The sequence below is a fragment of the Anomalospiza imberbis genome, chromosome 3 (assembly GCF_031753505.1).
Source record: "Anomalospiza imberbis isolate Cuckoo-Finch-1a 21T00152 chromosome 3, ASM3175350v1, whole genome shotgun sequence".
NCBI classification, from domain to species: Eukaryota; Metazoa; Chordata; class Aves; order Passeriformes; family Viduidae; genus Anomalospiza; species Anomalospiza imberbis.
Genome location: NC_089683.1, coordinates 94,413,448 through 94,427,984, shown reverse-complemented (window position 1 = coordinate 94,427,984; position 14,537 = coordinate 94,413,448). Strand labels below are relative to the sequence as shown.

At 39.2% G+C, this 14,537-nt stretch overlaps 1 protein-coding gene across 5 annotated transcripts in view; it reads right to left on the bottom strand.

Annotated features, from left to right (window-relative positions):
* The window catches only part of MTA3 (metastasis associated 1 family member 3), a 154,098-nt gene that overhangs the window by 39,267 nt on the left and 100,294 nt on the right, over positions 1-14,537 (bottom strand). For all 5 annotated transcript variants that reach the window (XM_068185842.1, XM_068185843.1, XM_068185841.1 and 2 more), the window contains exons 13-15: positions 13,617-13,768; positions 11,327-11,549; positions 3,075-3,161 (exon numbers count right to left, since the gene is read on the bottom strand). In XM_068185842.1, coding sequence (XP_068041943.1) covers positions 3,075-3,161; positions 11,327-11,549; positions 13,617-13,768 — 462 coding nt within the window. The remainder of the gene's footprint in view (positions 1-3,074; positions 3,162-11,326; positions 11,550-13,616; positions 13,769-14,537) is intronic.

Genomic DNA, 14,537 nt, shown 5'->3' with positions numbered 1-14,537 from the left:
GCTTAATGTTATGAACACCACTGACTGCTAAGGCAAAACTCTAAACTGAAATAGATACACTTGCGCCTTTTGCTGAAGGTAATTGGAATTTGCATTCTAAAATGTTCATTTAGCAAGCTTTTCCAGTTTTCTGAAGGAAATGGTAGATTCCAAGGGCTAACAACACTAAAATATTATTTTATTTGCCAAAGAGCTCCAGTAGCAGCCACAATAATCTCAGCAGTTGCACCAACATATGAGAACTCCATCTCCTTTCATCGGCAACCTATAGAAGCAATTTTAGATTTTCAGGGTGAGCAAACAATTGAGGAAGGAAGCATTTACTTCCTTTGACTTGTATTCAGTTCAGAAGTCATGAATCCTCCATTAGCTTACCGCAAAGGCTGTCTTTTCTCTTTCTGCAGTAGAGGAAGGTAGCAATACCAAGCTCTACATTTAAGTTCTAGAAAGGAACTCAGTTAAACAGCCAGGACCACTTCCCAACAGACTGAGTCCTTCCTGTGCAGACCTTCACATCTTACTTCACTCCTCCTCTACATACAGACTTGCTTCAAATATTTTCATGCTTTAGATCAGCACTTTATAACCAGCTGCCTCACCACACCCAAGCAGAGTAATGAGGCATTTCAGGGGTTTTGCCTCTTACCCATTCATATAATCATATTATGGAATAATAGTTATCAAAATCTTTTAATTCCTGCTGCTCTTATCCTTGTTCTATTGCCTAGCACTTCACTGAAAATCTTCTAGCCAGCTGCACCTTGTTCTCAGAGAACTGACTATAGCATTCAAATTATCTCATGACCAGTAGCAAATAACCAATCAGCCACATTCTGAAATAAAAATAAATAGGAGTAAGAGATAACGTTTCAAAAACATATTAGGAACCCATTTTATAGGACCAGATTTCAGCCTCAAGCAAGTAAATAACAATAACAACATTAAAAACTTCTCCCTTTTCCACTATGTCAGTAGGGTAAAAAAATAAAAAACCCAATGTAAACAAAGAGAAGCTAAAGTCTTCTACCAAATCACCTCAATAAACATCCTGGATTCCAGAGGAGATTAGGCAGCTACACCTTTCTGTCACCTCATCTCCTCAACATGTATCCCAGCTGAGGTGTTAGCCTGGTTTCCTCATAACTAGGAGGTAATATAGGACATTTAATTAGCCAGGGGTTCACCACAGCAGTTTTGTTTTAGGGAGTACAGTGATGACTGATGAGATTGCAGGGGATTAGCCCCAGCTCGAGAGGACAAGGCGTAATTTTAATGCTTGTCCTACCTCACCTGTGGAACCTGCAGCCAAGATGCAGAACAAGGGTAAAGGGAAGTGATGACCCAGGATGTGCAGGGCACTGAAATCCTCCCTGCCTTACCAAAAAGGTTGAAAACAGTAGTGCCCTGACACACTGTTAATCGTATGCCAATAAATTTCTGTGAGAATGGCACAGCATGAATCTTAAAAAGTAAACAAGTGCCTCCTATAGAAGTTATGACACGATATATAATAATAATTTTATGAGAAAAATAATGCAATATTTACTTACTTTACTGAAACTGCAAAAATCCCAAATTAACTAAAAATATCACAAACTAAACAAAAAAAATTTCACCAACCTACATGGCAAACAAAAAGCCATTTTCTAGCCATCCCTATAAAGCAAATTCAGGTAACTGCACTGGGTTCACTTCATATGCCTGTAACACACATTGTTTTCCTCAGCTGTAGTGAGACACTGTTGCTTCCCAGACAGTCAAATTCTAAGCAGACACTACAGATACCAGGCATATTTTAGCACTGTTAATCTTCTACTAGAGCTTCATGTAAGCTCACAAAATGCTGCCTGACACTATTCATCCATTTACTCACATGAAACCTAAAGACTTAGACTCCCAGAGGGGTCAAGACAACTCCTCAAAGGCTATATAACATGGCACTAAAAACATGTGGTGTCTTCTCAGTTTCCACATTACCCTTTCTTCTTTAGATGCAGACAGGTCAGCTGGATGCACCATCCCCTGTCCAGCTTCCCCCCTCACAACCACAACTCCACCAAGTCAACCAAAGCAGTCCTTTCAACAAACATAACACACACAGCTGGGACGTCTGCAGGGAATTATCCCTGGCTTTTTTCTTAAACTCCAGGGCAGGAGGAATCAAAATTCAGTGAGAATGGCATTAATTCCTCATTACTCACATTCTTGAAGTTAATATTTTGACAAAACTGATGTCCTGGAAGAACAGTCGTAACTACATTAATAGCTGTTTTCTATTTCAGTAAGGCAAGAGACTTACTGTTTACTTTGATCTGGTACAAAAAAAAAACCTCCTGGTGACTGAAATTATGAGCAAAACATCTAGACTAAGCTCTACACTCAGCTGTAGAGTTCACTTCTGTAGAACAGGATTAATACACAGCAGAATTATTCACTGCTTCTCTGATCAACGGATGGATTTCTGTATTCTTTTGAGGATTAACAGCCTCTGGGTTACCACAATTCTTATATGACTGTGCAAATATTTAACAGTCACTGATGGCCCATTGCAAGGAATCGCTATTACTAGAATATTTCCTCTCCCCATTTACTTATAGGTTCATTGTCCCCTTGGTTGCGAACTCAGTACACATTTCAATGCCCCTTTTAAACTCAGGTCATCAAATTACAAGGTATACGTCTTAGTGTGGCTGAGGTCCCCTGCTTTTGAGTAAAAGTAGTATTGAAAATGGATACAAAGGGCACAGTAGAGCAGCCCTGAGCATACTAAGAATCTCCCCTTTGAACAGTTATTATTTTTATTTAGAAACCCGGACTATTTTTCACATTCTAAATTACATCAGGTTTCACTCTGACACTTTAAACCAGTATCAGGAGGACTTCTGCCTATATCCTGCAAGTTCAAGCATGCAGTTTTGAAACTCATAGTGGACCACCATTATTATTAATTTATTAACTTCAGAATTTTTTCATGTTACTAAGAGCATAAATCTCTCTGTGCATACCAGATTATGAAGGTTCAGTACATACTGAATGTTCATTTGGTTTGTTATTCTCTGGAGGCAGATACGCACCTAAATACCCAATGATACATGACAGTGGTTTTCTGGTGCTTTTTATCTTCAGAGGATTCCCAGCAAGTTCACAATGTCGATCTGCATCTGAGAATTTTAAAGAATAAAGCTCAGTTTAAATATTTTACTATTACAAACAGATTTAGGATACACCAACCAGTTTCTGACTTGCATTTTTAACACAACTTTCTTTTTTAATTTTAGCCCACCTTTTAGAGTCTCCTTTTTATCATCAATACTTCTAATAATGAATATTTAAAAGCAGGACATGTCCTCTTTCATGCAAGTGATATTTTTTTTTAAGTTAATACAAGTTTTAACACCAGTCAGATTGTAATTCTTGCTTACAAAGTCTTTCTGGAGATAGCCAGGCAAATGGAACACAGATGAAAATATGAACACTAAAAAATGCAGTTTTGGCTATTAAAAACTATATACATTGAATTTTATTTTTTTTCCACAAGCTTCTCTGTCTCTAAATGGGGCAAAACAGAGTTAAGGATTTAAAGCTGGGACTACTGATTTTTGTCATACAACTCTTCACTGTAAACTTTTCAACAAAACGGTCAGTTGTAACCAAGTATTACAGAGCTCAAAGGTCTAAAAGATTGTAACTTTCTGCTAAGTACGTGAAAACCAGCAGCGCAGCAACTGCCTTAAATTTCCTGCTGCTACTGTGATCACACAAGCAGAGATTCCATCCACATGTCCCAAACACAAAGTGTTAACATAAAGAGGTTCATGCTTAGACAATGAAGTCAGTCAACTTAAGGCAAAAATTCACAAGGCACCAGGTTTCAGTAAATAATTTCAAGACGACTGGAAATAGACCGTGTCTTTTTTTCTTTTTAATTATTCAGGATGATTGGCTTATCTGTCTTCCAAGAGCACATTAGAACCCCTATAGAGAGCTTCCAGTATCCCTAGAATACAGGTATTCTGTTGTGGACAAAATTGCATTCATACAGTGATTATATAGATCAGGAGCTCTCTCAAATGGAATAACTTCCCACAAATACCTACCTACAAGTTTTACAGAAGGGACACATTATAAATAGGTTATAATTGCAACTCCTTCCTGTGTTTCACCAAACTCTTCCTGTTTGCTTCATTCCAGCACATGAGACAGAGTAAACAGTAACAGGAAGAGGATAAGACACCATGTAGAGGAATTTACAATCCCTTTATTGATTCTAATCTAGATTGTGCAAAAATCATGAAGATTGTGAATGCACAGCAATGACTGTAAGAAGTATTTCAGATGTTCAAGAAGATGTTTTCAGTGCAGCAGACAAAGCACAACTTACTTTAATAGATTAAGGAACCTACCTAAAATTCTGGAAATACCAATGGGTTTCAGAGGTTCCAGAGCCCCAGTGCTGAGTACACAAAGTATTTTGTTATTTTGTTATTTTTTTCTTAATCACAAAACATACCGTGCTCAGGAAAAAAAAAAAAAAAAAACCACAAAAAGCACAACCCTGGTGCCTGGAATATTTTTAATACTGCAAAACACCTGAAATATTTTAAGTGGTGGAGCAGAATGATGTGTCTCCACTGACTCCCTCAGTAAAATAAGCAGAGGCTATACAGTATTTTATAGCTACTTTGAGAACAGCAAAGCATCACCTAAGAAGTAATTAGCAAGAAAATTTTCCATCTACGTGTCTTCGCTGTACAAAAGGGTATTGAATCATGTCATGGTATTTATATGCTGACTGGGAATACATACTGCAAGGAGAGCACAATTTACATGCTTGAGATAAAGCGTGTTCATCAAAGGTGAGTATTCCAAAGCACACCTATCTATTGAAACAGTAAAGTATGTTTAACAGCAGCAAATTTTGATCCACAATAAGGTGCTCCCATAAAAAGTATAATAAAGTTTATGATCTTTATGCAGACCACAGAGAAAAACACAAAAGTTGTATTGTGCATCATTCTCAAGTGTAAAACCAGAGAATAAAATTTGGGCAGGAAGCTATCAAAATTCCCAAAATTTAAAGCAAGTCCTAAAATCAAATATGATCTTTTATACAAGCAATAAAAATCTTAGTAAGATCAGTAAAATAATGGAAACTATGAAAAAAAAAACTTTTATAACCAGAAGGAATCTGATATTTTTTAGTATATTTTTCAAACATAGCAAAAGGAGAAAGTGTGCTGGTGTCTGTAGCAATAGATTATCAAGGTGTGAGGAAAATACACAAGAAAGATAAAGGCATGGCAGAAAAGCCAAATGCATTCCTTGTATCACTGTTCATTGCAAAAGCACTTAAAGAAGCTCACTTCCAAAATACTTTCACGAGGAAAGTATGAGAACTGTTTCACTGAGAACTGTTGAAGCGTCCATAGGAAATAATTCAAAACAAACTGGTTAACCAGTAGAACCAAGTTACCAGGACCAAGTGGAATTCATCCAAACTGTTGAGCAGACATGTTGCTGGTGTTTAATGAATGCTTAAATGGTCTTGGTTCAAGAGAACAAAACCAGGGCAAATGTGGTAACATTCTCCAGTAAGTAGGTCTGCAGAGTGCCAGAAGGTTGCATTATTAATAGAGGCACATAGTTAAATTTGGAAACGTCAAGAGAGCCAACAAGGACCTTGGAAGGGAAAACAAGTTTAGTGTGTTCTCGTGACTCGGTGGTGTGTCCTTGCAGCAGGAAGGACGATGGCGTGCTGGGCCTCGTGAGCACAGGCACGCCCAGCAGAGCCAGGGAGGGAGGTCACCTCTCCCCTCAGTCCACGGCAAACAACGGCCAGAGCCCGTGTCCAGCTCTGGGGTCCCCACCACAGAAGAGATACAGGCACACAGGAGCAGGGCCAGCTGACAGATTAGTTGTTTGAGCACAGGACATACAGGGCCCAGGGAATCTGGGTCTGGGCAGCCTTGAGACGGGAAGGACAAGGGGACACCTTGTTGGCACCTGTAGCCTCCCAGCAGCAGAGCACAGAGACACTGAGCCCAGAGGAACACAGGGACAGGACAACACACTGTTCCTGTCTGTGGCAGCAGCCAGGCTGGGAGACAGGAGATTGTTAGATACAAGAATAAGATTGTTTACTCTGAGGTTGATCAAACACTGGAGCAGGTGCCCAGAGAAGTCGTGCAGTCTCCATCTGTGGAGATACAAAAAGCTCATCTGGTCTAAAGGCCCATGAGTACATGAACCTTATGCAAGAGGTGGGATTAGAGACCTCCAGGGTCCCTTCCTACTTACATGTCCTATAAACCACTAAGTGCCAGTCCCATAGGCCTGCAAGGATCCTCTGAGGGGACCATGACCTGCTCCCATGCAGCTGATCTGGCATCCAATTTGGCATTTCAGAGAGTTTTTACCAAACTATGTCACCAAAGACCTCTGCTGTTCAGCTGTTAGAGGGTAAAAGAGGCTTTTTCAGGAATTAAAACCTCATTAAAATTAATTGCCTATGTAATCCCCAAATTATCTCTGCTGTTCAACATATAAAAGGGCAGCAAAAGAGTTGATTAGAGAGTTAAAACTTCCTGATAAGAAATTTCTGAGCATAATCAAAGCTAAAACTGATCGCAAAGGACAGGAGCAGCATCAAGTACTGCATGTAAATGAATTCTGAAGAAGTAAAATCAATGTAATATATAGATATAATGATAGCTTCTACACTATCACAAAGCTGAATCGTATTCATGAAGTCAGCATCAACAGCTTTCTAAAAATATCTAGACAATACTAAAAACAAATCAAAATCAGAATGTTAGAAATCATGATGACAGGAAAATAGAAAACATAGCTTTTTTAAATTATGGGAAATCTGTATCTTGAAGTGCACATAGTTTGGGGCACCATAACCCTAAAGAGGACACAGCACAACTACAAAAATTCTGGGAAATAACATTACAAACCAGAGTGTGAAACACATTTTTTACAAGGCTTTAAAGCTGCCAAGCATGATAACTGATGTAGGCATTACAGAGGTAAATAAAATCAGTAATGCCAAGAAGATGATAACAAATGAGGCTGTGCTTTTAGAAATGAAAGTATTTTCTAATTATTTACTTTTTAAAAAAATTAGATTTGTAGATCTCTTAAGCTTAGAGAGACTCTCATTAACAAGTTATTTCTCTTTGACATTCCATCATATCTCTGTGAAAAAGCAGATCATCTGTACTGTATTCCCTGAATTGTATTCTTAGAAACTTTAAAAAAAATAATATGCTCTGTCAATTTTTTTTGCTGGCTATTAAAATCTGGCACAAATTGCCTTCAAAGATAACAACAGTGAAAATATTTTCATCTTAGATACAGCTAAAAGCTCTTCCATAGCTGTCAAAATTAAGGATGCAAAACATAGTTTGTGAACCAATACCCATAAATGTTACTCAATTCAGATGAATAGGTAGCTTTATGTCAGTAAAATACAAACTTTATGCTTAAAAAGACAAATCAGTAATATTTTGCATATTCTACTGTTTTCACTTGTCTTTGTTTCATCAAACTAGATCACTAGCAAGTACTATGTACCATATTTGTTAATAAATCTGAAGATTTAAATGTATAACAAATTTTCATCATAATCAGTACACCCATTTCCAGATAACAATACATATATTATACAGATAATATATTACCATGCACTGAAAACATTTTGACAATCATGTCTACACAGGCAGCATGTGGTTATCCAGATCTAAATTACTATAATTAATATATATAGTTATAGTGATAAAACTATATCCAAGGAATGAAAAAAATAAAATCCCTCAAAAGTCTCCCTGTGCTGAAGCAATAATGTTTACAGACGCATGGCTCACTGCCAGGCATTTATCGACCTGCCTGTGAGCTGCAAACAGATCCAGTCTCGTCAGTGACTGCAGAGAAGAATGCTCACTTTGCCTTTCTCTAATTAAGAGACCTTCCCCAGATAGGATGGTCTTGCTTAACTTTCTAAAGACACCATGCAATATATTCAAACTAAAAAGGAGGGAGTGCATGAGATTTAGACCACAACAATTTCATCTTACCAAAGCAGTTCACCAATTCTAATTATTCCTGAAGAACCATCAGACAAGTTTATTGTCACCAACCACAGTGAGTCTATTAAAGTTCAGACAGAACAAAGTTTGAGCTTTCCATGATGCTTTGTGCTCCTAGCAGGAGGTGCTGTGCCTTCTCAAGCTCCTGGTGGCCATCCCGAGATTGAACTGGGATGTAAATGCATCCTCTCCACTACCTCCTGCTGGCATCTGAGCAGGGGTCATGCTATAGGCTTCATTAATGAGGAAAGTCTAATTCTCTGCACTGTCTGAAGGAATAAAGAACACATAATAGGACCTTGTTTTCTGCCTGTGGATATAATGGGCTGAGGGAGAGGATGTGAGTGGATGTTCAATAAGAGAAAATATTCTGTCAAACACTGGTTTTCATCTAAAAGATGCTTGGGCCTTAGGTTATCATTCCCAGAAGCTTCCATCCTCCTCCAAGACATGAGAAGTACCTGCAGATGCATTCAGGTACACAGGTGGAATGCAAAAACCAATTTATTTTATGACTGAGTTGTGACACACTTGTTCAGACAGTCTTTCTCAGATCTGAGAATCAGTTTCATTTACAACCTGGCACTTTAACAAATTGCACAAGATTAAGTGGGCATAAAACCTGGTAGGCAGCTGGGATAAGTGCCCCACCATGCCTTCTGTCTTCAGATTTTATGGTTTCTGAGTGTTGTTATGGTGCCTAATGCAATATAGTTGGGAAATGCAGTTACGTTTTCAAGAACTGGTTTGGCACACACAGAGTCAGGTGAGTCTGACAAAGCATCTAAGAAGCCATTAGATTCAAGTTGCAGCAAACCAACACGGAAAACAAATTCCAAATCAGTTCTTGGGCCTTGTAACCATCTCATGCCATATCACATCATGAGTGACCTGGTACTCTGGCCAGGTTATTGGCTAAGCATGAGTGCAACATTTCTAACACCAACACAGATATTCATTCAATACTGTAATTACTCAGTGGATCCAGCATAGGAAGTCATTACTGCTAATTAAGGATCTTGTTGAAAAATCCAAAAATCCAAAAATTCAAGATAACCTTAGAAAAGGATTCAGGACATTCACAGGAAAAGAGAGACTGTTTAGGTACAACATTAAAATCTATAGAGTGCACTGAGAACAGGTCACCAGATGATAGTACAGGAATAAAACTAGAAAATATTTTTTTCTTTACTTTTTTGCCTTTACTAGAGCAAGAACATGACAATGTCAATGCAGGTAAAAGCAGCGTAGTGATTCCACAGAAAGACAGATTGCCAGAAACAGAACATGGATTGTAGATATGTGTGTGTATACGAAGAAATGTGACTTAAATTAGTTGGGGTATAATTAAGTTTCCACTGTTAGAACATTATTTTAATGCTGTGTTCAAAAATCATTAACAATTATGACTTTTTTTTCTTCAACATATGTTAGGTCTAATCAGGAAGCATCAGAATTCAAAGACAAAACAACAAGGTCCAAAATTTGCTTAAGCAAAAAGAATCATGAAAGAGAGACACTACAGGGGAAAAAAAGTCTTTCTACTCTTGCTGTTAATCTGATTTAGAACTCTTTCACTCAAAGAAGCAAAGAGAAAACACTCACAGCACTGCCAGTTGAAGCAAGAATTACTATTTCCTACTGAAAAGCTCAGCATTTCACACCTCTCTTTAAAGGCTGAACACATCCTAGTATAAACAATTAACAGTTGGATTAAATTTTTTCTTCTGTTTTTTTCTTCTCCTTAAACAAAAGTTTCATCTTTTGAATTTTTTTTACTGCAATGAGTGAGAAAAAGTATGAATATGGATAAAAAGATATAAGGTTCAAGTGAACTTCTGAATTTTCCTCCATGATTCAGCAGAAACACAAATTTTAAGGTACAATACCTTTCTATCAGAAAGTAACCTTTATTTTGGATTGAAGATAAAAAAGATAATCTTAATCCATCTTTAGATATACTTCTTCCATGAAGAACAGCTCATTTTATTCACACAGTCGACACATAGTTTCCTGAAATCTGAAAGTTTTTCCTGACTTGCACAGATTTAAAAGAAGAACGAACAACTAAAAAATTAGACAAGGACAATGAACAGAAATATTCAGCCAGTTCTGGAGTACTGCAGAAGTAGTTGAAGAGTTTGCATATGCACAATGGCTGGTCTTGAAGTACATAAAGGGAAAATAATTACTCAAAATCATATTTCAAGCCTCTGTGGAGTAAATTTCTTATAAACACAGCAGACATCATCTGCATCCCAGATAAGTATGCTGGGAAAACATTTAGTGTTAATCTAATGAACATGCTTATAAACCCTACATCTAATGATCTTAAAAGTTCTCTTCAATTCTAATACAATTGACAGTACAATGAGCCAGCATGCCTCATCCTGGAATACCAAGCATCTGCTCCAAGAACAGTACCTATGGAAGACTGGGAATCATAGCCAGACAGGGTGAACAGTAAAACAATGTGCCCAGTGCAGATACAAAAGCTGTTGAAATATTCAGTGACTTTGCAGCAGAATTTACACACATATGCAGGTAAAGAGACTTACTATCGCTATCTACAAAAACTCATAGCCTTTTGTCATACAACTAGAAATTCATCAGATCTTTCTATTTTGGCTATTAAACAAAAAAAAAAGTATAATGGAGAATTTTATTTGGAATTAAAATTTAAAACTGGAACAGAAAAAAACAAAATGATGCAACTATGATGAATAAACGTGGCTATCACCACCATCTGATTGTCACAGTGACAAAGGACTGTATTGCACACCACATTTAAATTATTATGAAACCCCAGCTCCTGATTCTTTGACCAATCTCACTGAAAAAAGTACAACATGTACAGATCTATAGGTTCTGCTCAGCAAAGAATAAAAAACAACAGAAAAGCACACTTCTTTCATTCTGCCTAGTAGGAAGAATCTATGTTGTGGCACTGATTTTCTCTAACTGCTCCCCATTTTTGCTACTGTCAATTTTTGAAAGTGAATGAGGTAATAGTTATCCCCTTTTTAATTAATTTGAAATGTTCCCACAGCCTAAGATCTGTTCAAGGCAACCAGACTTTATCCAATGTGTCAATAATATGCTGGACAAATGGAAAAAAAAATGAAAAGCAAAAGCGTATAGACAAGAAATGTTTATTGAAAAAGAAAATAAAATTAAAAGACAAAAATGGGTGGGAAGCACAGCACGCAGAACAAAGAATTAAAAAAACATCTTACATTCTGCCTTAATGGCAGCACAGTTAATAGGGACAAAGGGACGTCGCGCTGCCTGCCGCAGCCGGAGGGTATTTTTGCAGACCTGACGGGCCAGTTTTGTCCAACAGGTGGTGTGCAGAAAGAAAGCCTGCCGTGTTTTCACTGCCGACTTGGGACTGCCCGTGTTACGGACCGGGGTGCCCTGCGTGGCCTGCCGGGACAGGTGAGTTCGGACATGCGACTCCTGCGGGAGAGAACACAGAGCGTGTAACACACATCTGAGCCACAGCACCCAAACAGCCCAGAGAGCGTACTGCACACATCTGAGCCACAGCACCCAAACATCCCAGAGAGCGTAACACACCCATCTGAGCCACAGCACCCAAACATCCCAGAGAGCGTAACACACCCATCTGAGCCACAGCACCCAAACATCCCAGAGAGCGTAACACACACATCTGAGCCACAGCACCCAAACATCCCAGAGAGCGTAACACACCCATCTGAGCCACAGCACCCAAACATCCCAGAGAGTGTAACACACACATCTGAGCCACAGCACCCAAACATCCCAGAGAGAGTAACACACACATCTGAGCCACAGCACCCAAACTTCCCAGAGAGTGTAACACACACATCTGAGCCACAGCACCCAAACATCCCAGAGAGAGTAACACACACATCTGAGCCACAGCACCCAAACATCCCAGAGAGTGCAACACACACATCTGAGCCACAGCACCCAAACATCCCAGAGAGCGTAACACACCCATCTGAGCCACAGCACCCAAACATCCCAGAGAGTGTAACACACACATCTGAGCCACAGCACCCAAACATCCCAGAGAGTGTAACACACACATCTGAGCCACAGCACCCAAACATCCCAGAGAGTGTAACACACACATCTGAGCCACAGCACCCAAACATCCCAGAGAGCGTAACGAACACATATGAGCCACAGCACCCAAACATCCCAGAGAGAGTAACACACCCATCTGAGCCACAGCACCCAAACTTCCCAGAGAGTGCAACACACACATCTGAGCCACAGCACCCAAACATCCCAGAGAGCGTAACACACCCATCTGAGCCACAGCACCCAAACATCCCAGAGAGTGTAACACACACATCTGAGCCACAGCACCCAAACATCCCAGAGAGAGTAACACACACATCTGAGCCACAGCACCCAAACAGCCCAGAGAGTGTAACACACACATCTGAGCCACAGCACCCAAACATCCCAGAGAGAGTAACACACACATCTGAGCCACAGCACCCAAACTTCCCAGAGAGTGTAACACACACATCTGAGCCACAGCACCCAAACATCCCAGAGAGCGTAACACACCCATCTGAGGCACAGCACCCAAACATCCCAGAGAGCGTAACACACCCATCTGAGCCACAGCACCCAAACATCCCAGAGAGCGTAACACACACATCTGAGCCACAGCACCCAAACTTCCCAGAGAGTGTAACACACACATCTGAGGCACAGCACCCAAACATCCCAGAGAGAGTAACACAAACATCAGAGTCACAGCACCCAAACATCCCAGAGAGTGTAACACACCCATCTGAGCCACAGCACCCAAACATCCCAGAGAGTGTAACACACACATCAGAGTCACAGCACCCAAACATCCCAGAGAGCGTAACACACCCATCTGAGGCACAGCACCCAAACATCCCAGAGAGCGTAACACACCCATCTGAGCCACAGCACCCAAACATCCCAGAGAGCGTAACACACACATCTGAGCCACAGCACCCAAACATCCCAGAGAGTGTAACACACACATCTGAGGCACAGCACCCAAACATCCCAGAGAGCGTAAGGCACATCTAAGTCACAGCACCCAAACATCCCCAGCTGCACAAACCCACAAGAATACATTCATATCATGCCTAAGCACCTTACAAAAAACAGGCCTGTGCTGGAAGCTGTAAGCCACAGAGCAGACAGCTACATTGAGAATGGATATATAATGCCATCCTAAATGAGATATTGTATAGTAGATTTAACATTTCAGAGATAACTCACCATTTGACAGACAAAATTACATTTGTACACAAAAAATGCTGGAAGCACATGCTTGTTTATACAACGAGTAGTCAAATAAAGATATGGCAAGTCCTGAGCACTGTACAGATCTACTTAACATAGAAAAAGGATTAATAAACTGAGTTTTGTAATACCAAAGTTGAATATATACATTAAAAAATTCCATTAAATAATCAAATCACAGCAGTCTTTTGAAAGCACCATGTTTTGTTTTAGAAAAGTTTATCTACACAATCCTACCTCTGTTGGTTGGCTGGAAGACAGCTTATCTTCATCTGTCTGTGTGGGCATTTTCAGGCCACCATATTTCTTCCAATAAATCCAGCAAGAGGCACACAACCTACATTGCATATTAGGAGGGCCCCAAGAATACCATTGGTGAGACTGCGGAGCTAAGGAGGAGAAAGCAGTACAGGTGAACTGGTGCGTGCTATATTCACTACAATCAATCCAAATGCTGTAATAGATGACTATATAATGGACATAACACATGGCAATAGCACAGCATTGTATGGATAAAGATTTTATATATTTGACATGGAAAGTAAGAACTTTAATTGTTTGTTGCTTTTTATTTTTACAAAAGCACCAGAAAGGTGAACTCCAAATGGAAATTTTGGAAATGCTTTTATAATGAATTTCAAACCAGGGATTTTGTATTGCGGAGATTTTCTCCCAGAGGACTACCAGAAAAAAACAGCAATCCCAATATTTCTAATCTCACCCTGGAAGACAGGCTAATTAAGTTGGATTTTATATCTGCTCTCATATAACCTCTGTTGAGGCCTGCTATTTCAAGAAGTCCAACAAAAATTATCAGAAACACACAAAATACTAGAAAGAAACAATAGTCCTCTCCATTTTCCCCAACAACAGTGGAGGGGGAAAAGACACCCCAAAACCATGCAAAGAAAAAAAAAAAAACAGCTCAAAACCCCTGCAGCCTTAAAGAAAAGCCAAAAATAAATTTGAATCCAACTTCATGAAGGTAAAGGAATAACAGATCAATGCCATCATATTATACTACTTAAACTTTCTGTGCTGTATGAATTGTTAAAAAATAAATCATAAAGACATTTGAATATTTTAATTAATGTACTGAAAGCAGCTCTAACTTTAAAGATATTTCTGCTGTAAGAGCAATTGCAAATTATCCTCTGT